At 40.1% G+C, this 24,070-nt stretch overlaps 1 protein-coding gene across 1 annotated transcript; it reads left to right on the forward strand.

Annotated features, from left to right (window-relative positions):
* Window positions 1-19,133: 19,133 nt before the first annotated feature.
* On the forward strand, window positions 19,134-22,459 carry LOC139352725 (uncharacterized). Its single transcript, XM_070995355.1, has 3 exons — window positions 19,134-19,159; window positions 19,228-21,152; window positions 21,204-22,459. The coding sequence occupies exons 1-3, from the start codon at window positions 19,134-19,136 to the stop codon at window positions 22,457-22,459; spliced, it is 3,207 nt and encodes a 1,068-aa protein (XP_070851456.1).
* The last annotated feature ends 1,611 nt before the right edge of the window (window positions 22,460-24,070 follow it).

The following is a 24,070-nucleotide window of genomic DNA, read 5'->3' on the forward strand; positions in this document are numbered from 1 at the left end:
GTGGAAAATCGAATCACCGAGCTGATGATGGAGACAACCAAGTTTCAACAGCAAATTGATCTTCACGATGCGGAAATCGAAAATAATCCGCTGTCACGACTGCTCCTGGAAGTTAAGGAGATGATTTTTCGTATAAGGGATTCAATATCAGACTTAGAGTATCTTAAATTTAATGGTGAGGCAGAGCAATGTGAGTTGGTCAGCGCTATGTCTCGCGAGGACGACCCCATCTTAATATTTAATCTTAAAAATAGATATGATGCAATATCATTTAATATTAATAATTGGGAAACATTATTGATAAATTTAAAAAATTGTAAGATATATTATGAATATTATTTGAATGTGATTAATGAATAATTTTCTAAAAAAAAAAAATTTGAAAATATACAAATAAGAATTATGTATTATTAACGGGATACTATCACAAAATCATTATTATCTCTGTTGGCTTAATAATTTTTAATAATTTAATTCTAAGAATAAAATGAACTCCAAAACCAGTTTATGAAATTTTGTAATATTGATTAAAAGAAAAGAGACAGAAATATATTGTGCATTACAGATACCTTGAGAGTCAGTTCTATGAGGTTGTAAACCAGTGTCTGAATGGTATGGAGTTGGCAGCCATTTGTTAAAAATTGGTATTTACCAGCGGGAATCTGTGAAATCAATAAATTTGAAAATTAAACTGCAAATACTAAACTCTTCTCCAGGGATTGTAGATGGTAAATTGAATTGTAGGTAAATCTAGTCTTTTTAGAGTCTGATGTCTTTTACTATATTCTGCTAGTTACATGTTATGACTTAATATCAGGGATTTCGGGTGCTCAATAATCCCATAAAATAATAAAAGTTTAACAACCTACTGTTAGGAAAAGATCAGAAATATAACGAAAATAAAGTAGAGGATGCCATTAAAGAGGGAGGTCAGAACCAGTTTAAAAATTGTGAACATTGCTTAGAAAGGAAAAGAGAAAATCAAAAGAAATGTACAGTTTAGGTAGCTGGGGCAGCCATTGGAAAAGTGAAATCTGTTACAGTGGTGGGTGTGGCTAGGGGTTGAAGCACGCAATACAATTCTAAACCTGTTTACATGATGGATAAAAGGATATTAGTTAGAGAAGGATGTAAGTATCTTAAATATGAATTACAAGTACCCATCTATGACAAACCATCATTATTAAATATGAGGAACATATATTTCACCGGTGGGGAATTAGAGGGATTTTATGAGAGAAGACTAATACTGTTTTTGGTAAATTAAATAGGCACATGAAAACATATTACTCAATTAGTTAGAGAACATCAAACAACTAGATTTATCAAGCATTTTGATGGAAAAATCAAAGTATTGAATTAATATATATTTTTTTATTATCCAAATAGAAGAAACTTTCGTTTTTGGTCAAGGGATAAAATTCCATGAATTTTTCCATTACCTTGACCTTTGCGCCTGCATCAAGGTATTTTAGCAATCCTTTGTAACAACTATTTGTGTTGTTGGTAACATTTATAAATTGTTCGCAAATAAAAAATACTTTCATAATTATATATTTTATGACCTCTTTTATGAAGGGATAATATTCCATGAATTTTTTTCCAATACCTTGACCTTTGCGCCTGCGTCGAGGCATTGAAGCAAATCTTTTGTAACATAACTATTTGTGTTGTTGGTAACAGTTATAAATGGTTCGCAAATAAAAAATACTTTCCTAATTATATTTTTATGATCATTTTTTATGACATTTGCGCCTGCGTCGAGGCATTTTAGCAATCCTTTACACCACCACCTATGTTTATTGTAGGTAACCAACTTGACTCTGGGGTTATGGTACGGTTAGCAATGGGTGGTTTGCTTAATGGGATTTAAATTATCGGTGACAAATTTATAAGTGAAAGTCACAGACATTTTTGGACAAAGGATATAATTGGTCATTTAGGTGTGGGTATGGTGATAGAAAATGGGATAATCACAGTGTTTTTTGTTTTTTACTGTATTACGCCGGAGCGATTTCAATTACTTTCCCAATTATAGTTAGTTTTAAATGGTTTTTGGACATTCATATATTTTGTTCTTTCTAGACATTTTATTGTAGCTAATAACTATAGTTATGGGATGTAAGGCTAGCTATCGTAGTTAAGATTACATTTATTATACCTACATAAGATGAAAGAATATGAAAAATGGAAATGTTTTATTTTAACAATATACTAGTTAAAGTGGATGATATTATTATATATTCTTAATATCTGTAATTATGAATCAAAATTGTTTATCAAAGCAGCTTCTACACAGCTTTTAGACAACTTGTGAACAATTTATATCTTAATTAGTTTTACAATCACAGGATACATCTTCCCCCAACATAATCGGACATGTTCCTCTAAGATTTATATATCAATCTTGAGCTATTTTGGCTTTGCACTCTTTCTTACGTACATAGCAAACACACTGAAAATCAGAGTGTAAGTTTTTACTTCACATCGAAAGTCGTCTAGTGATCAAGAATTTTTGATCATTCTTAACAAAAGACTATAAAAGCTCGTAGACGTTAATAACAACTAGTAACCAGCTAATAAATAGTAAACATCAAGTAAACAGATATTAAAGATATATAAACCAGTTACTAAACAGCTAGTAAGCAACTTGTATACATCTATTAAACACCTTGTATACATCTACTAATCATATAGAAACCAGATACTAAACAGCTAGTAAACAACTTGTATACATCTAGTAAACAACTTATATACATCTACTAAACATAGATACTAAACAACTTGCATACATCTACTAAATATATTGTAACCAGAACTAAACAACTTGTATACATCTACTAAATATATAGTAACCAGATACTAAATAGCTAGTAAACAACTTGTATACATCTAGTAAACAACTTGTATACAACTATTAAACATATAGAAACCAGATACTAAACAACTTGTATACATCTACTAAATATATAGTAACCAGATACTAAACAACTTGTATACATCTACTAAATATATAGTAGCCAGATACTAAACAGCTAGTAAAAAACTTGTATACATCTAGTAAACAACTTGTATACATCTATTAAACATATCAAACCAGATACAAAACAACTTGTATACATCTACTAAATATATAGTAACCAGCTAATCAGTATTGTAAGTAAACAGTTTATTAAACTTTTTCAGAATCTTAGACAATGATGCCTTACTCATACAAATAGTATACAAATAGAATAGAATTAATAAACTAGAACTAGAAAAATAGTTGACAACAAAAACCGATATTACCAGGTCCCAACACCTCTATCATAAACTTCAATCAAAAATTAAATTGATAGGCGCTCCTATGCTAGCTAATGATGCCTTCGAAATATGTTACAATATTATTATGGGATGGAACAAATGAATGCTTTAAAAATAATTCAGCATCTGAGAAAGATTACATTGTGAGAACTATTTTACATCTATCTATGGGAACCAAGCGAAAATCTACGCTTGGAACGAAGATTAATAAGCGACATGTTTCTTACAGAGGGCTGAAGTAAGAAAATTAATTATATACAAATATACATAAAATATAATTAATTATGAATTTAATGAAAAATGTTTACAATAATAAAATATATAAAGAAATATTGAATAATCCTACAAATTTTGTATCTGACTGTAATTAAAACTCCAGGTACAAATGAAGGGGAAGTATTTTATTCAATGTCCTTGGGTCTTGGGCATGTGACTTTGATGACGGTCAGGTAATGATAGTTCACTGCAAGTGTGTTTGGCTAACACATCTTAGAAACTTTAACTTGTGTACTTTGATAGTTCTTAATAAGAGACTATAGCGACTCATAATACTTGTTAACATTTAGTTATCATCTAAAACCAAGTACTTTACAGATACTATACAGATAGTAACCATCCAAAATCAAGTACTGTACAGGTACTATACAAAAAGTAACCATCCAAAAGCAAGACTAAAAAGAAAGTAACCATCAAAATACTGCTAGGTAACAACTAAATACAACGAGTCCAACGTGTCAAGTCTATGTCGGTATGGCTACTACCCTAAAAATTGTATATCTCTGGATAATCTTCAAAGTCAATACCTATTAAATTCTGGATGGAGCAGTGGAGACGAAATTTCTACGGGATCCCCAATTAAAATTTTTCTGTACCATTAAAAAATTTGTTGGGATTGACTGAGGATTATAAAAAAGTTTTGTTAAATTGTAAGCATGAACTAGTGTTGATGCTAACTAAGAATCTTGGTGATGTGTTTGAGCAAACCAGAAATGAACAAACTTTTAAGTTGGTAATTACGAATAAAATCTGGAAAATTCCACATGTAACTCTGAGCGATTTTGCAAAAAATTAAGATATACGATATTATTAAAAGTGGTGTAAACCTACCAATCGCATTCCGGAGTTGGGATTCATATGTTAACGCAAAATTGGGGTATGGAAGTCAACACAGCTGGAATGTGAAACTGTCGGCTAACCGCAAAAAACCAAGATTTGCCATAATTGGATTTACACTAAATGGAGAACTTATCACAAATAACTTATCAAACTTGAAAGTTCACTTGAATTCTGAGTCATATCCATGTGATAATCTGAATGTTGATTTTAGTAAGAATTAGTATGCTCACCTATATGAAATGTATACAAGATTTCAATCTAGTTAATCGTGAATCACAACCATTTTTGACCCCAAATGAATTTAAATTGAAGACCCCTATTATTGTGGTTGATCTTTCATATCAAAATGAATCAGTAAAATTGGTCCTATTGATGTGAGAATTTCAATAGAACTAAAGACACCAAGTCATGAAAATACCCAAGATTATTGTCTCCTCATACAAGACCGTTTAGTTGAATATAACCCACTAAACGGACTAGTACAACGAGTTGTTTAACATTAGAAAAATGTTGAAAGATACTGTTTCGATTGATGTTCAAGGTTTCTTTGATAATAATAATAATTTTATTCTAAAGGAAATTGGAATTGTATTCGAAAAAGATCCAAACTTGAATAATAGTTTTTTAATAGAACCACCAAATGATTTTACTTTGCTAAATACAAAATCTCGAAAGACTGCAATTTGGTTAACCAATACACATCACAACATTTTTTGGAACGATGGAGAAAATAGTTTTCCACAAACTCGAAAGTATCTAAGGACAATTACAAGCGGAAAACAAATTTTTTGTAAAGGTGTGGAAAAGAAACGATTTCTACAGACGTTTTTTGGGAGTCGTCAGCTCATTAATGTCGAGGAAATGGGCTGTCCGTCATTAAACAGGTTTAAAGGAAACCGGTTTCCCTATTGTGAAACACACCTTAAGGGCGGGGTTTGTGCTCTAAACAATGCATACATTATTTTGACATTTTTTAAAAGTAGCTTCAAAACAATAAAATAATTTTTATACATTATTTTAAAGTTGAGACTAGATGTGTAAGGATGTGCAAGAAAACAAAATTAACCAAATTAAGTTTCATGAGGAAATTGACCAATTTATTGAACAATTTAAAGGAGAGATAATTGGTCAGCATTTTCAATACCTTCTAAACACAAAAACTATGTTCATGAATCGAGGTGGTCATGACCTCAAAACTACGAATTATGGTGAACACTTTACATTTTGTAATCCAGAAATGACGTCGGAAACGTGCGCCTGCTTCTTCTATGCAAATCGCCGGAATCATAGCAGAAAATAAATTTCTATATATAAAAAAAAAATGTTCGCAATACCAAAATAAATAAATGTAAATGAATAAATGTATTTTTATGGTACAAAATAAACTTCTGACATTTTATTTCGAGTTAAAATTACAGGTACGGAGAATGGAAAGTATTTCCTTGACTGAGATATGTCGGCTACTTGCGAGTTGTTGCGCGGTCGTGACTTCAATCCCTATTATGGGAACGTATTAGAGCTCGCACTTAGCCGTGAGGTCGTTGGCGTGAGGCTCATGATTTTGTCAATGGGCGTGCGCCTTCAGACTTGTGCATGTGTCCCTTTTATTCCGGTCAGTTAATAGACAGGTGCGCATGTTCGGGTAGCTCTTGCTTGAATCCCTTTTATGATATGTTTATGACCCGTTTGTAGAAAGGAGAGATCTTGAAAAAATTTACCAGTTAAACATTCTGGGGCGAAAAAAAAGTCTGTTTGAAAATATTCGACATCTGAGAATCATTAACTTGTGGGATTTATTTTATTTGGGGTTCTTTTGATTTCTAAATTAGTTTTACAATCATAGGAAACGTTATTCCCCAACATGATCGGACATGTCCCTCTAAGGCAACCAGCTTTAGATGTTTTGGGTTTGCGACCTTTCTCACGTGCACAGCAACACCTGCTGAATATTAATTGCTGATAATGAGGAAAAGGATACGTGATCAATATTGTCACATGGAGATGTGGGGAAAGTGTGCGACCTTTCTCCCGTGTACAGCAACACCTGCTGAATATTAATTGCTGATAATGAGGCAAAAAGGTCACGTGATCAGTATTGTCACATGGTGGTGTGGGGTTGGGGGGGTGGCAATTTAGTATACTCTTTATGGATATGATCGTGACACTTTTATGACATCTGAACCCCTTAAAATCAGATAATTTATGGATTATGTTAATTGTCCCAGAACCCGCATACATTAATGAAGAGGCGGGGGTCATTAATATGTTAATTAGTGAGAGGCGGGGGTCATTAATATGCTAATTAGTAAGGGGGCGGGGGCCATTAATATGCTAATTGTCCCAGAACCCGTCTTTCCCTACTACTAACTACCGTTTAGACACTTACCGCTCCAAACAGCGTTTGGAAGAAAAGAAGAAGGCAATTAGAAAAAAACAATAACAACAAACACTGCACAGAGATTAGACGTGCAAACTAATTTTGTTAATTTAAACACAAAACGATCACTATGCACTCGCGAAGCGAACGGATGTTGTTAGGGACATAAAAAGTTATATAGACGTATGAAAATATGAATTAAACCCCGATGGTTTATGGACAAAAAGAACAAAAATTCGGAGCGCAAGACAAAAACACGACCGTTCACTGAAAGTTTTTATATTAACTTAACTTAACTTGCAAACGAAATGGTTATATGCGTCGGCCCCTTATTCCAAATGCCCAAATGCAAACGCTGTTGGTGGGGCCCTGACATGAGATTTTCTTCTGCTTCTCGACCCAGTTTTTCCACCAGCTTGACAGACCTCGATTAGGGGATGACGTCCACAGATTTCGCTCGAACAAACGGTGGCCGCGCAGGAACCTTTTGTGGACGGGCCAGTAGCTGCCGAGTACGCTCAACGTTACTCTCTAGACCCCGAACAATCCGATCTCTTCTACAACTCACCCTAATCCGCAGTTAATTTCCTGATTATATTTCCTTCTTTTCCGGTGTCCCAACACAAAATAAAATTGTCGAAAATAAACCGAAAACAAACTGCCCCAATAAAAAAGGTGAACAATCAGGAGCACCTTATAAAAACAGATTCGCCCTGTCGCGGATGTTGAAATAATTCAATCCGATCCTGGACAAGCGGTCCAAAAAAGCACAGCCCCCACCAATTTACATAAGAGAACATAACTCGAATGCCCTAGCAAAGAAAATTTTTGCGCTGATCGGGAATGACAATTTTTATGTTACTCCTCTTGTTAAAGGGAGTATTCACGAAACAAAGATACATAGTAAAACAGAATATCATTTTTGATTTTTAATCAAATACCTGGCTGAGACTTAAAACCCTACTAAACGTAAAGAGCCCGACGTATCCAACACTGATATAGTAGAGGCTTTGAAAGAAAAAGGCTTTATCGCCAAAAATTTTATAAATATAGTTAACAGAAATAAAAAGCCGCAACCACTCTTTAAGGTCGAATTGGAGCCAGAGAGCAGAGCTTTAAGGAAAAACGAGGTAAAGTACTGTTTAAGAACCGCATTAGATTTCGGTCAGTCTGCGTACCTTGTGGAGGCTTCCACAATTCTGAACCATGCCCTGCAAACAAAGAAGACCCAAAAAGGATGCAATCCGCCAACTATGGAGAAAACCATACCGCAAGCGGCAGAGGCTCCCCAGTCTATAGGGAGCTGAAGAATCGGCCATAATGAGAAAAATCTGTACGCTCCCATAATACACAAAATGAGTATGTGCAATCTCAAACCACACCAGACATTTTCTTTGGGAAAGCAGCGAGATCTTTACTTGGACCTCTAAACAGAAATGGGGGAATGAGATACGCCAGTGTCCTGAAAACAGGACTGGAACCGACATTGATCCCACAAGTTCGATGCGATGAGCCGGATACAATTACCTCTTAGCTAGCAATAGGACAAATACCAAATAATATCGAAGCATTGTTGTTACCTTAACAACAAAGAATGATGGACTTTACGTTCTTCATGATATCAATAATGCAAAACTTTATGCAAAAACAAAGTATTGTAGTATGCACTTATATCGAATATCTACTGTACCAAGAGTACTTGAAACAAACACACTGTAACACTTTGTTGCAGTGTTTATATAAACAAAAGGCTCGGTCAAAAACCCTAAGTGGCCGAAACATGAGTCGATCGGCGCGCTCAAAGAAAGTGCAAGTGTCAGCATTCTGTTGCACACGCCGGCCGCTCAGCCAAACTCAAGTACATACACATGCCCTCGCGCTCCAGCCAAAGAGAGCATAATTAAACACTTTATATACATAAGGTATACATAGCCATCTCTCTGCCGCCCAACTGTAAGCAGCGCAGCTACGAGAATTAGGCTTACTTAGATCCTAAGGCAAATTGTAAAATCAGAAACAACTTGACGTTGGAAGCGGCATTAACGCTGCTCCTGCCATGCAAACCAAATAAATAAAGAATATAACAAAACTACCAAAGAGATGCGTTATCAATAAAAATGGATAAAGATTATTAACATTTCCAACACAAGGAGTTTCACACAACAGTATTCTAATAAAGGTGCACGCATCCCAACAACCTAAATAATTGATGTCTCACCGTCGAATGATATCAAATACTGTGCCGATGTGGCAGAAGCCAAAAAATCAACAACGCCAGAGACGATTGTGCGTAGCAACCAATACCAAACTAACCTGCTAACGTCTACGACACGCAGGCAATCCAGCAGATCGGCGCTATTAAAACAATTTTTTAAAGACGCCACCCGCAGACTCAATAAAACTCTAAAGCAAGAAGAAGAACTTGCCCAGCGCCGGTACGTTGAGAAATTATCGCCGATCAGTACAAAGCATCCCTTGTGGAGAGATCACCCAAATGATATCTCTCCAATGGAAGTAGTCACTCGGATTAAAAAATCTTTGGGTACTTGGGCTCGCAGCGACGAAGTCAGAGTCGAAACCTTTGCTCAACACCTACGAAATCTATTTCAGCCAAACGCCGACACAAAGATTTTCGATCTACCGTCGCACGGCACTGATAAAGCAAGAGAGCCGATTTTCTTTTGAGCACTTGAAATCGTAAATGCCATTAAGAAGCAACTGAAACCAAAAAAGGCAGCAGAAAGGGACCTAATAACTCCAAAAATTATTAGTGAACTTATATGCAAACTATTTACCGGGATCACAAAACTTGGGTATTTAAAAAAAAAAATGGAAAAAGTCTATTGTTATAATGATACCCATGCCTGGGAAAGACCACACAAGTCCCTCATCGTACAGGACAATAAGTTTATTATCGTGCCTGTCCATGTTATTTAAAAAATTCCTTCTAACGCGCATATCTAATAGCACACAATGTAATCCCGGCACATCAATTCGGGTTTAGGGAAAGTTACGGAGCAGGTCAACCGGAAAGCGCCAGAAATTCGTACAGCCTTTGAACATCGGGAATCTTGTATTGCTTGGCTTGAAGGATTTATGCATAAAATCATAAAATTACTATCAGAAATCCTTCATAAGTTACTTGAGTCGTTTTTCTATCACAGAGTCTTCGCGGTGAGCTGCAGTTCAACAACATTCAACCAGTATACCATTGAAGCTGGAGTTCAATTAGAGGAGTTAGATTAATCACGTCCACATTTGCTGACGATAGCGCAATCCTAAGCCCCTCGAGATAATTATTATTTGTTCACGGGCGTTTAATTTCTGGAGGTAGTGTCGAGCAGCAGTTTCCTCCAGATGTCTACATCTCGCACGGTCGCACTGCCCTCTGTGAACGCTCTAGGTGGTCCTACCCCAACGTTATCCGCGTTATCTGTTATCCTACCCCAACGGTTTGAGAATAAGCGATTGCAGGTGAACAGCCACTTGAAAACTCTTTTCAATGTGCAGTCCATAGCACAGGAGTCTGGAGCAGCCTTAAAGGAACTTTAACGCACGATTCAAGGAGTAATTCATCCAAAATTAGCTGAGTAACGGGTATCTGATAGTCGAGGTACTCGGTTATAGCGTTCTTCCTTGTTTTTCTATTATTGTTGTTTGTGCTATAAATTTTTTTCAATTTTGTCCATATCATTTGCCTGGCTCATATATTTCTTTTTAAGACATTTAATATGCAATTTATAAAGTTTATGGAAACAATTTGCGCACATTATAACAACAATTATTATTAACAATGTATGGATTAATTCTAAGTCATTGTTATTTGACTCTACTTTATTAATAACATTTGCAGTGGAATCCACTGCTTTTGTGTCTGTTAAACCCATCTTTGGGGTTGGTATTCTTAAATGTATCTTGGTCTGTCAAATATTTTAGAGTTTTGAATTGATTCGTATGTTTTGTTAATATTATTCATTAACAACTAGTTTGATTTGAATAATATAGATTTTACTGTTTGGACCAATTATTATTATATTTTACATATAATTTTCAGCCTATTTTTGTGTATGGTTTTCAGGCCATACTCTAATCGGGCAACTGTTATGTCGCTCAATTTTAAACATTTGCTTTTATAAATAAATGAAAAAATATGCATCGCAGTGCAATTAAAAAAATTTTGCAACGCAGTGCACTTTCACTTTCGGTTTACTTTTCCTTGATCTGGCTTGGTGCGCCCGACGGTGCCGGTGCTGGCTGCACAGGCTGTACTTCTATGGTGGGGCACCGGTGCTGGCTGCATAGACTGTACTTCTGTGGTGGGCCACCGGTGCTGGCTGCACAGGTTGTTACTTCTTTGGTGGGGCACCGGTGCTGGCTGCACAGGTGTACTCGCAATGGGGTGAACACAGTGGTCCCTCGCAGTCATTCGGGTATGTCTTCTTCAGCTTGGGAATCTAAATTTTTTCTGGTGGAGGAAGTGTTTTTATAGTTTTGGCAAGATTTTGAATTACAGGGTAGGTGGATGTGGGTGTGGCTGTGATTTGGTTTTTACGTACTGTTAGCAAATTTTTTATGTGTTCATGTTCATGCATGTAGTTTTACGGAGTTGTTTCAAGTTATTGCATTGCCGCTGTTCAGCAGCTTCAGTAGTTCAGCCTTTCTGGCTTTTAGTCTTTTCACTACGCCACTACGTTTGGCACACATCACACTCTACTCACTGCGTTTCTTCTTGTTGCTCTTGTTATTGCCCTTGCTGCCGTTGTTGCTGTGGTTGCTGTGGTTGCCGTTGTTGCTGTTGTTGCCGTTGTTGCCGTTGTTGCTGTTGTTGCCGTTGTTGCCGTTTCTTATTGTGTGAGGTCCAGATCCAGGTCCAGATCAAGTTGGACCAAAGTCACGGTCGCCATGTAGTGTAATGACATCTTTTATTGGTTTTTATATTCTTTGTTTTAAATCTGGAGCAGCATTAGTGCCGCTACCAACGTCCATTTTTTTTATTATTTTCATTTTGCCTTAGGTTCTAAGTAAGCCTAAGGATCGTAGCTGCGCTGCCTACAGTTGGACGGCAGAGAGACGGCTATGTATATCTTATATATATCATGTGTATTTAATTATGCTTTCTTTAGATGGAGCGCGAGGGTATATGCATGAACTTGAGTTCGGTTGAGCAGCCGGCGTGTGTAACAGAATGCTGACACTTGCACTTTCTGTGAGCGCGCCGATCGACTCATGATTCGGCCACTTAGGTTTTTGACCGGGTCTTTGTTTATGTAAACACTGCAACAAAGTGTGTGCTGTGTGTTTGCTTCAAGTACTCTTGGTACAGTAGATATTCAATATATGTGCATACTATAAGGTATTGACAAGGCTAATACATTCCACAGGCTTGTGCGGTTTGGAGGCGTTAGAGTAGGCGTGGCAAACTTTTTTTGGATCAATCGATAGGTATTGACGAGACTAATATATATCAGTTAAAATTTTTTATCTAGCATGAAAATGGTCGGCGCCACAGGTTTGGGCGGCTTGTGGGCGTTAGAGTGAGCGTGGCATATTCGCGTAACAAACTTGCGCTGCGCTCGAGGATACGGAATCTAAATATGAAATCCCAATTCTCTATCTTTGATATTTTTCGAGATATCCGCGTCCATATTTACGATTTTTTGAACATTGTGGGCGGCTTGTGTGCGTTAAAGTGGGCGTGGCAAACTTTTTTTATGTCAATCGATAGGTATTGATCAGTACAATTGATTTCAGTTAAAATTTTTACTCTGCGAGGGATATAACGTAATTTTCAACGAGCAATGGCTCGTATCGCCTCACGCGATTACCTTTCGTATTAAAAGTAGCGCCTAATTCATTTCAGAGAATGATGACTATTGCATTCTCTGGATTAGAACCTTCACAAGCATTCCTTTATATGGATGACTTAATAGTTTAGGTTGTTCCGAGAAACATATGCTTAAAAACTTAACAGCCGTTTTTGAGAAATGCAGGAAATACAATCTAAAGTTACATCCAAAAAAATGTTCATTTTTTATGCATGAAGTGACTTTTCTCGGTCATAAATGCACAGATAACGGATTACTTCCAGACGACAAGAAATGTGACGTCATTATGAACTACCCTGCGCCGCACAATGCGGACAGCGCTAGACGATTTGTAGCATTTTGCAATTATTATAGACGCTTCATACAAAATTTCGTTGAATATTTACGGCACATAACAAGATTATGTAAAAAGAATGTTCCTTTTGAATGGACAGATGAATGCCAAAACGCATTTCAATATTTAAAAACAAAACTCATGGAACCTACTTTGCTACAAAATCCCGATTTCAGCAAAGAATCTTGTATAATTACTGATGCAGGTAAACAAGCGAGTGGAACGGTTTTAACTCAAGACCATAACGGACTCCAACTTCCCATTGCATATGCATCAAGAGCTTTCACTAAGGGAGAAACTGAGCAGGAATAAGCTGCAATTCACTGGGGAATAAAACATTTTCGACCATATATTTATGGAAATCACTTTATAATCAAAACAGATCACAGACCATTAATATATCTATTTTCAATGATAAATCCAAGTTCCAAACTGAAATGTATGAGGCTAGAGTTAGAAGAGTATGACTTCACAGCTGAATACCTAAAGGGAAAAGACAATTATGTAGCTGATGCGTTATCAAGAATAACCATTAAAGATCTACAAAACATTACTGGAGATATAAAGAAAGTCACTACTAGATATCAAAACAGACAGAAATTCCGCGCGGAAAACAAACAAATAGAATTGCCTTCGCATTCTATAGAGAAAGCTTCTAAGCCCAACGTTTATGAAGTACGTAAAGTAGTGACCTTGCATGTAAAGGATATGCTATGTATATTTAAACATGGTAGGAGAATTATGATATTAGCGATTTATATACCAATGGAATCCTAGACATAGGTCAATTTTTCCAAAGGCTTCAAATGCAAATTTTAAACAAATGGGCGACAAGATATAGAATACCTTAAGAGTAGCGCTACTCAACCCGGTGGCCCTTATAGAAAAACAAGACGAGAAAGAAGCAGTACTGTCTAAATTCCATGATGATCCAATACAAAGAGGTCATACTGGCATTACAAAAACCTTGGCTAAGGTCAAAAGACATTATTTTTGGAAAGGTATGACTCGAGACATTACTGAATACATACGAAAATGTCAGAAATGCCAAAAAGCTAAAATAACTAAGCACAATAAGACTCCATTGATAATAACTGATACGCATATAAATGCTTTCGACAGAGTGATAGTGGACACTATTGGTCCACTACCAAAATCAGAAAATGGCAATGAGTATGCAGTCACTCTAATATGTGACCTGACTAAACATTTAGTTGCCATACCAGTTCCAAATAAAAATGCCAGCACTGTCGCTAATGCCATTTTTGAATCATTTATTTTGAAGTACGGTTCAAAGAAGACGTCCATACGAGCTAGTATTTGGTAAAACAACTACTTTACCAAAGCAATTTAATAGTATAGAAAATATAGAACCCATATATAATATAGATGACTATGATAAGGAAAGTAAATATAGATTAGAAGTAGCATACAAAAAACTAGAATAATGATAGAAAAAAATAAGGAAAATAATAAGATACTATATGATCAGAAAATAAAAAACATAGAAGTATCAGTAGGTGATCAAGTCCTTTTAAGAAGTGATACAGGACATGAGTTAGATTATCATATACCTGTCCGCATAAAGTAACGGAATTAGGAGAAAGAAATAACATTATAACGAATAATAAGAACAAAAAACAAACAGTTCATATGGATAGATTAAAAATGTTTATTTCATAATTCCATTTAGCATGGACATGCTTGGAAGTACTTCTTCTTTAAATACAAATATTATTCCCAATTCCATTCTCTTTGTACCTAAAAAAAATTAAGAAAAAAAGATTTAAAAAAAAAATTATTTTTATTCTAGTAAAATATACTAATAAAATAACTTATCTACTGTACAAAGAGTACTTGAAGCAAACACACTGTAACACTTTGTTGCAGTGTTTACATAAACAAAGGCCCGGTCAAAAACCTAAGTGGCCGAAACATGAGTCGATCGGCGCGCTCACAGAAAGTGCAAGTGTCAGTATTCTGTTACACACGCCAGCCGCTCAACCAAACTCAAGTATATGCATATACCCTCGCGCTCCAGCTAAAGAGAGCATAATTAAATACAAGTGATATATATAAGATATACATAGCCGTCTCTCTGCCGTCCAACTGTAGGCAGCGCAACTACGAGACTTAGGCTTACTTTGAGCCCAAGGAAAAATGTAAAATCAGAAACAACTGGCCGTTGGTAGCGGTACTAATGATGCTCCAGATTTAAAACAAAGAATATCAAAAACAAATAAAAGATGTGTTTACACTACAACCTATCGATTGATCAAAAAAATGGCCGCGCCCACTCAAACGCCCATAAGGCTTAAATCTGTCTACCGCCCACAAAACCATATATTTAGGGTATTCAATTGCGTTGCAATCGTTTGAAAAGTGTAAAAGTGTAAGCAGTTCCAACAACAATTTCCATACAAAATGGTTTTCAAGGCCTACAACACCCCAGCCTATGTATACAAATCTGTTGTACTTGTGTAGAAATAGGGGGTTAATAATGGGTAGGAATTTTATCTAAAATACTAAAAATATACTGAAAAGTTGGGTCTTAATGACAGAAAATATCATAGCCTTCTTTTCACAAAAATTTAAAAGTTGGCGTTATTTTGTACGTCAATTTCTTGCAACGATATTTTAAAATAGAGGGCGTTCACAATTCTCGTCTGGCAAACTTACAAAGTTTACACTTTTGCAACGCAATTGAATACCCTAATTGTGATCAGGGGTAGGTGGCGCATTTCCCTTTGGTCCCTTTATCTGAGTAACGGGTATGTGATAGTCGAGGTACTCGACTATAGCGTTCTTCCTTGTTTTATTAATAATAATGTACCGAGGTGTGAGAAAATGCTGGGAATCGGTTTGTTAAGGCATTTATATATATATTTTTTTAAGCATAGGGATGCAATTTAAATTCGAGGATACCAAAACGAGTTTTTAATTTGAATCAAGTTTTGCTCCTTAAAGGAAATGTGTGAAATCTGTTAAAGATTTGTATTTAAACTAATCTCATATCCACTGTCACACACACAATCGCATTCGTATATACACACTGTAACGAACTGATATTGTTGGTCTGCTCGCTATAAGAGTCGTGCGGCTAGCTCAGAAGATTGTGTGTTCATCCCACCAAATTTATATGACGTGACTGCCCCGTAGATCAGTGAGAAAACACAGGATTCGAATGGTAACAGTGGGTTTCTTTCTCGTGTTATTAATACAGCGGGAGTGTGGCTGGGCTGGCCTCGGTGTCTCCTCGCGCTGGTTCCACAGGCTGCGGATGCTCGTAGTGACCGGCCTCTGGTCGCTTGCCGACGCACTGCCTCGGTGTCGCTTGTCACGCCTTGGACTCGCAGGGAGTTCGGCCTTGCGGGCTTAGGGGAGCGTCACCGTTCTCAGACTAGGGTTAACAAGCCGCTTGCTCTCCAGGGCAACGCCTTTCGAGGCAATACCTGCCCCTTGCTCTGTCCCGGACGGTCCCTCTAGGTTCTAGCTCAGGTCGCACTGACAGTCATGGCTAACGCCAGAAAGCGTTCACTTTGCTTAGACCCTAGCGCCGACAAACGTTTCACCCGGCTTTACCCTAATACTTGACGTCCGCGACGTTCCGGCAGTCCTTAATGAGCACCGCGCCGCGATGGTGACGTGGCTGTCGTTAATGTCTGCAGGCGTCGCTGCCGATGTCCTCTGCGCTGTTCCTTACCTTGCGTGCCCTTGGGCAACCACCGTTCCGGGACTTGTTGAACCGCTGGTCTTCTCCAGGACTACAACTCTTGAATGCCTCAACGGGTCGATTGCTCTCCCTTCCTGTCTGGTAGTTTGGAGTTCCGGCACTCGGGGTTTTGGGCAGTTGCTGTTCGGGGACGTCGCCGTGCTGCACACCGTGCAATTGTCCTCCGGCTTTCTACGTGTCCCGCCGATGGTTCGTCGTGGTTTTCCCTTAACACTATTTCCAGTAGCGACTTTGGGACGCCTTTCTGTACGCTATCTCAAAGTCGTACTGTTGTAGCTCCAGCGCCCATCTGGTGACCCTTCCTGAAGGGCTTTCGATGATGTTGAGCCACATCAGGGCCATGTGGTCGGTTACTACCTTGAAGTGGCACCCTTCCAGATATGGCCTGAGCTTTCGGATCACCTAAACAATCGCCAATACCTCCTTTTCCGTTGTTGAATAGTTCTTTTCGACGCCGTTCAGTGTTTGGCTCGAATAGGAGATTACTCTTTCGCCCTTTTCGGTGTCCTGGGTCAGTATTGCTCCGATGCCGTAGTCGCTGGCGTCTGTTTGCAGGATAAAAGTTCTACTGAAGTCCGGGTATGCTAGCCCCGGATCTGCCACGAGTCTTGCCTTTACTTCCTCTACCGCCATCTGGTGCTGTGGTGTCCACTCCCACTTACTGCCTTTGCGCAGCAGGTCATTCAGGGGTTTGACGATTCTGGAAAAATCTGGTACAAATCGGCGGTACCACGACGCTACTCCTAGGTATTGCCGGAGTTCTTTGACGGTCGATGGCGGTTCCAGTTCGGCGATGGCATCTACTTTTTCCGGATCTGTTCCTATTCCCTCACTAGTCACTCGATGTCCCAGGTACAGCAGTTCCTTCTTGAAGAAGGTTTCTTTTGTGATATTCTAGCGTGCTACCGATCACTATAATGTCATCCTGGTAAGCGAATGCGTGAGGTGACATCTCGGGGCCAATTACTTGCCGACGCCGAGTGGAGTTCGAACGGCATTGCCCCCACTGGAATAGACCTTTTCCTGGTACCGTGAGCGCCGTGTATTGCCTGCTATTTTCTTCCAGTGGGATCTGCCAGTATCTATCCTTTAAGTCCAAACTGCTGATGTACCGCGCTTCCCTTAGTTGATTCAGGATGTAGTTTATGCGGGGCATTGGGTAGGCATCCTTTACTGACTTCGCGTTGATCTGCCTGAAGTCGACACACAGTCTCCACTTGCCTGTATTCTTTTTCACCATAACGATTGGGGAGCTGTATGGCCTCTTTTAATGCTCTATGAACCCCATTTGGAGAAGCTCGTCCACCTTTGCGTTGATTTCCCCTTGAATTTTTGGGTTCTTGGGGTAATATCTGTGCTTGATTGGCTTGTCATCCTTCATTTTGATCTGGTGGTCTGTCATATTCGATGTTCCCGTCATTGTGCTGAAGTCTCTGTTTCCAGTAACGCTGTAGTATCGTTGAACGTCTGCTACCGATAGCTCTTCCTCGAGCCATCCATTGTTTTGGCTCCTGGCTGCTTTTATTATCTCATGTCCAGCACACCTTATCTCGGTTCCGAATTCTTCCAGGAAGTTCCATTCCAAAACCAACGGATCTACTACTCCGGGTAAAATCAATAGGCTCATGGTCACTTGTTTGTTTCCGAATTTGACCTCCACCTCGAGCTGCGCAGTAATTCCGCCTTATTCGTACTCATCGGCTTAGATCATAAGCGTGTTCAGGTCCGACACTTTGTACGCTCTTAGGAAGATTCTTACCATGGGGTGCAATTCTCTTTAATGATCCTTAATGTCTCTTTCGTAGAATTACCAATTGGCCTCATCATCGTCTGCATGTCGAACATGTAGTCCTTGAACGACTCGCTGAAGCACTGCTTCCGTTGACGGAACTGATCCGCCAGCCTGGTGAAGAAATCTCTCGGCAAAAAGTAGGTATAGAAGCTTTCTATGAACTCCGCCCAGGTGCTCCATTGCTTGTTGTTGGCGATGACCCACCTCTCAGCCCTTCCCTTAAGCAATTCCGGCATTGCTCGTGGGATCACGTCTAAATCCAAGCCGTACGTGTTGGCTAACCATTTTACCTGCTCCAGGAATTCAAATGGTTTTTCCGCACCGTCGAACCTGAACGACCATTCGTAGACCTGTTTAGCGACCTTTGCATAGTCCGACTGGCTTGATCTCGAGGTCAGTGCTGCTGTTTTTCTATCTTGGCTTGGCTCTCTCCTGTGGGCCTCTTTGTGCAAGTTGTCAATGCTCAGGCTTCCCACTAGGTTGTCCCCTTCAGCGTTCGTTAACGTGATGCTTGGGCCGGCTCTGTCGTGGTATGTTGCTTCTAGCTCGACCCAGAATTGTGGGTCGTTATCCGTTTCTGAGTAGTATTCCGACAGTGCCTTCCTCATGTCGTCTAGCCTGCCCTCCAGGGCGACGTTAAGCCTCTTCGCGACATGGGCGAAGTCCTCCTTTTTAGGCGGTAAGTCCACTTCTTTCCCATTTTTATTGTGTTGGTCTCACTGTTGGGACAATCACGTTGGGCGCCAGATGTAACGAAGTGAAATTGGACTGCTGTGGAAGAGCGAGAACGCAGCTCTACCAGATAGTTACCCAAAACGCCCTTAGACGACTGAAGTGCGTACAACGGAAATTCATCAAGGAACCAGCACTAAAGATTCAAACCCAAAAGGAGATCGACAATCTCGTGCAAAAGAAGTATGCCCGTAAGCTAAGTGCAACCGAGATATTGGAAGAACACGCGAGGGTATGGTATCTACCAACCTTTATAATTACAAACCCGAACAAACCTAATAGGGTTAGTCCAGTTTGGGATGCAGCGGCGCAGTCAGGGGGACAATCCCTGAACGACTTCATACACGCCGGTCCCGACCTCTTGAAACCATTGGTGGATCTGCTGATCTCATTTCGCGCCGGAAAGGTGGCGATCATCGGTGACATCGCGGAGATGTTTCACCAAATTCGAGTCAAGCCGGAAGATGTCCATGTTCAGCGCTTCCTTTGGTACGACCAAGATGACGAACTACACCATCCAAGCGTCTACACGATGGAAGCGCTCACATTCGGCATAAACTGCGCACCATGTATCGCACACTTCATACGGGACAGAAACGCTGACAGGTTCCAACAGCAATATCCCGCCGCCGCACAAGCCGTGAAAAATTACCACTACGTCGACGACTTTATCTACAGCGGCAACGACAATAAGGAGGTGATAGAAATCGCCACACAAGTTCGCCATATTCACGCCGCAGGAGGGTTTTATATTCGCAACTGGGCATCGAACTCGAAGACTGTGCTTGGCAAACTAGGCGGAGAATCATCGTCAACCGAGGTCGAAATCACCACCGCCGAGAAAGTCCTCGGCCTATACTGGATCCCGGAAACGGACGACCTAACGTTTATCTTTAAATTCTCCCGTCTGAAACGCGACATATGGACTGAAAACGATGCACCCTCGAAGCGGGAACTCCTCCAAGTACTTATGTCAATGTACGACCCCCTTGGCCTCATCGCCTGCTACACTATAGAGCTGAAAATATTATTACAAGAAGTGTGGCGGACCCCCACCGACTGGGACGACTTCATTCCAGAAAGCCTGCTCCCAAGATGGAATCGATGGAAGCAGGCATTAACCCTAATCGCCACGGTTAAGATTCCGCGATGCTTCTTCAGAACCAACGAGGACATCCATGACGTGCAGCTCCATACCTTCGTAGACGCAAGTGAACTTGCATATGCAGCAGTCTCGTATCTTCGCATCCAACAAGGCAACTCCGTTTATCTTAGCCTGCTAGCAGCGAAAACTAAAGTTGCCCCGCTAAGCCCGCTGTCCATCCCCCGTATGGAATTACAGGCAGCAGTCACTGGCGCCAAGCTTAGCCAGTCAATTCAAACAAATTCTCGGCTATCAGTTAACTCCCATCACTACTGGACGGACTCCAAAACAGTCCTCAAATGGCTGCGAATGGACCCACGCAAGTTCCAGCAGTACGTAATGCATCGCGTAGAAGAAGTGTTGGAGCTCACCAATGTCGACCAATGGCACTGGGTGCCATCAGACTTAAACCCTGCTGACATCGCCACTAAGACTTCGAGTTTCACTTCCATGCATAAGTGGTTTGATGGCCCGGAGTATCTTCTCCAGGAACGCTCTCGTTGGCCCACCTGTACCGACCTAGGAGCCCCAACCAACATCGAAGTGAAGCAGGTGTTTATCGTCGCTACTACACCACTGGACCCCATCGTGAACGTAGAACACTTTTCCGACTGGCGGAGGCTATATCGAGCGGTAGCAACGTTCATATTATACATCGAAAAGCTGAAAGCAACAGCGCGGAAAACGCCTCCGATTACGAGCATTAACGCCGAGATGATACGCCGCGCTCAAACAACACTGATACGCTACGCGCAAGTATCAGAGTTCCGAAAAGAAATATGTTTTCTCTCCAAAGGTAAAGCTCTAAACGCAAATTCAAAACTAATTTGTCTTAATGTGTTTCTAGACGATGGCCAGTTGCTACGGATCCGAGGGAGAGCTGAAAACTTGTGCCCCCAACAGCAAATAGTACTCCCTTACGGGCATTACGTAACACGCCTAATTGTTAACTGGTATCACCGTCAGATGCACCACACCATGCACGAGGCCTGCATCAATAGGACTCGTGGCATTTATTATATACCACGCTTAAGAGTTTTATATAAGTCAGCCCGACGAGCATGTCAGCGCTGCAGAAACGATAATGCCTCCCCAAAACCGCCGCTAATGGCCCAACTTCCCATTGCTAGAGTCGCCGCTTATCAACGCCCATTTACCTACGTTGGAATCGATTACTTTGGACCAATTCTCGTGACCGTTGGCAGGAGGAAGGAGAAACGATGGGGAGTAATCTTTACCTGTCTCACGGTCAGGGCAGTGCATCTAGAAATAGCTCACTCCCTCGACGCCTCGTCATGCATTATGTGTATCCGCAACTTCTTCAATCGCCGCGGGACACCTAGAGAAATATTCACGGACAACGGCACTAATTTTAAAGCTTCCGAGAAGGTGATCTGCGAGGAGCTTCCAAGGGTTGACTTCGACGAAGTGTACAGATCGTTCGACACAATTAAGTGGAGCTTTAACCCACCAGCAGCGCCTCATATGGGGGGAGCATGGGAGCGCCTTATAGGCTCCATAAAAAGGGTCCTGTCCGCCATCTGCCCAGCGATGAAGTTTACTAGCGAGAGTCTACAAAGCGCACTTTGGGAGATCGAATTTATAATAAACTCAAGGCCGCTCACATTCGTATCGCTGGACACCAACGACGACGAAGCCATCACACCCAATCATTTGCTACTGGGGTCAGTAAGCGGATATAAGCCCATCTTCGACAACAATCTCTTGGTTCGATTTATGTGGCAATCGACTCAACTATTCGCCGACCATTTCTGGAAACGATGGGTCAGGGAATATGTTCCCGACTTAGCTCGCCGAGGAAAATGGTACGCCAAGCAGCCACCTCTAACGATTGGCAGCGTCGTCCTCATAGTGGACGAGAACTTACCACGAAACACGTGGCCGAAAGGAATAGTCACCGATGTGGTCTTAGCTAAGGACCAGCAAGTAAGAAGCGCTACGATCAAGACTGCCCACGGCATCTTACGACGACCCGTAACGAAGCTGGCTGTATTGAACGTCGGCAAGATTGAGGGTAACCCAGACGCAGGAGAGCCAAGTTTACCGGGGGGAGAATGTCGCCGCCGAAATCTGTTACAATAGACAGATATAATGAGCCAGCTATAATGTTCCAATCAGCAGATGAGTGGCTGGAATTGTACCGTTCAACACAAGCTTTAAGCGCACTTGTGGGGTACGCGAGCACTTACTTCGCCCGCGCTTATTCAGTACAGCACTAGCCACCGTCTGCTACGATTATTTTTAAAGCGGTTTCCTTACTTCTTTATCTCACGGCTATATGTAACGCCATACAGCCAGCAGTTATATATTGAATAATAAATTGGATATATGTTAACCTGCGAGTTTTATTAGAACCGGGACGTGCTACGTAAAGTCGAGGACAGGGTGGCGCTGGCCTCAACAATAACCAACAAAATCAGTGGAACACCTATAGGCAGCCACAAAATAAGCCAGAACCAATGGAGGTAGACGAGTCTATCCAGGTTCAGAATAGGGCTAACAACGGCTATAATCAAAACTATAATAAATATCAAAATAATAATTATAGACAGAACAAGTGGGATCCCGGCAGATCAAAAAAACGGAGGTTTAACGGTAATCAATATACTCTTGAAGAGGATACATCTTTTACTAGTGCATCGGCAGCAAAGTTGAAGAGTTCAAGTGATGATGAAATTTTAGAGGATAGTAATTTTGGTTATTGTTTATTAGAATTTGGTTCTGTGTTTTCATCTCTTGCATTAATGATAATGTGTGCTAATTGTAAGCAAAAAATGTCATTTTCTAAGACAGCTGCACGGGGACTGGGATTTAAAATTGGAGTACAATGTGGCTGCGAGAACGTCCGTTACATTCAGTCATGCCCGTTTGTAAATAAAGCATTTGAAGTAAATCGACGAATGGTAACTGCTATGAGGCTCATCGGAGTTGGGAGAGAAGGCATCAATATATTTTGCAGCATTATGGATATTGGTCAGGGTTTGGCTATTGGTACGTACTATAGTTGTCTGGATAATCTACATTTGGCCGCATCTACTGTTTATGACTTGGCAATTTCTAAAGCGGTGAAAGAAGAGAAAGAAGTAATTTCAGCTTCAGATCCGGATGCGGACCCTACGCATTTCACAGTTTCCGGTGACGGGAGTTGGAAGAAAAGAGGTTTCAACTCACTTTTTGGAGTCACTACACTTGTTGGTAAATTCAGTAAGAAAGTAGTTGATACTGTCGTGAAGTCAAGCTTTTGCCAAGGGTGTAATTATTGGAAAAATAAAAAAAAAGATGACATCAGTGCCTACTCAGACTGGTACGAGGAACACCAAGAATCTTGCTCAATAAACCACAAGGGAAGTGCTGGGAAGATGGAAGTTGACTCAGTAATTGAAATGTTTTGTAGATCCGAGGAAAAGCATAAAGTAAAATTCGTCAAGTATATTGGAGATGGCGACTCGAAGACTTTCAAAGGTATTCTTACAATGGATCCTTACAACGGTGATCCTGTTGTGATAAAAAAAGAGTGTGTTGGGCATGTCCAGAAACGTATGGGATCGCGTTTGCGGAAGGCAAAAAAAGAAAATAGTGGAATTGGTGGCAAGGGCGCTGGTAAGTTAACTGATAAAAAAATCAACGAGTTGTCCTTATATTATGGATTAGCTATTCGTCGTCATCCTGATTCTGCTGAAGATATGAAACGCG

This window comes from Drosophila suzukii, chromosome 3, assembly GCF_043229965.1.
Source record: "Drosophila suzukii chromosome 3, CBGP_Dsuzu_IsoJpt1.0, whole genome shotgun sequence".
Taxonomy (NCBI): domain Eukaryota; kingdom Metazoa; phylum Arthropoda; class Insecta; order Diptera; family Drosophilidae; genus Drosophila; species Drosophila suzukii.

Coding starts and splice junctions, on each gene's coding strand:
- LOC139352725 (XM_070995355.1), top strand. CDS start 19,134: ATGGGCGAAGTCCTCCTTTTTAGGCG. Junction 19,160..19,227: donor GAAGTCCTCCTTTTTAGGCG/GTAAGTCCACTT, acceptor GTTGGGCGCCAG/ATGTAACGAAGTGAAATTGG. Junction 21,153..21,203: donor AATATGTTTTCTCTCCAAAG/GTAAAGCTCTAA, acceptor ATGTGTTTCTAG/ACGATGGCCAGTTGCTACGG.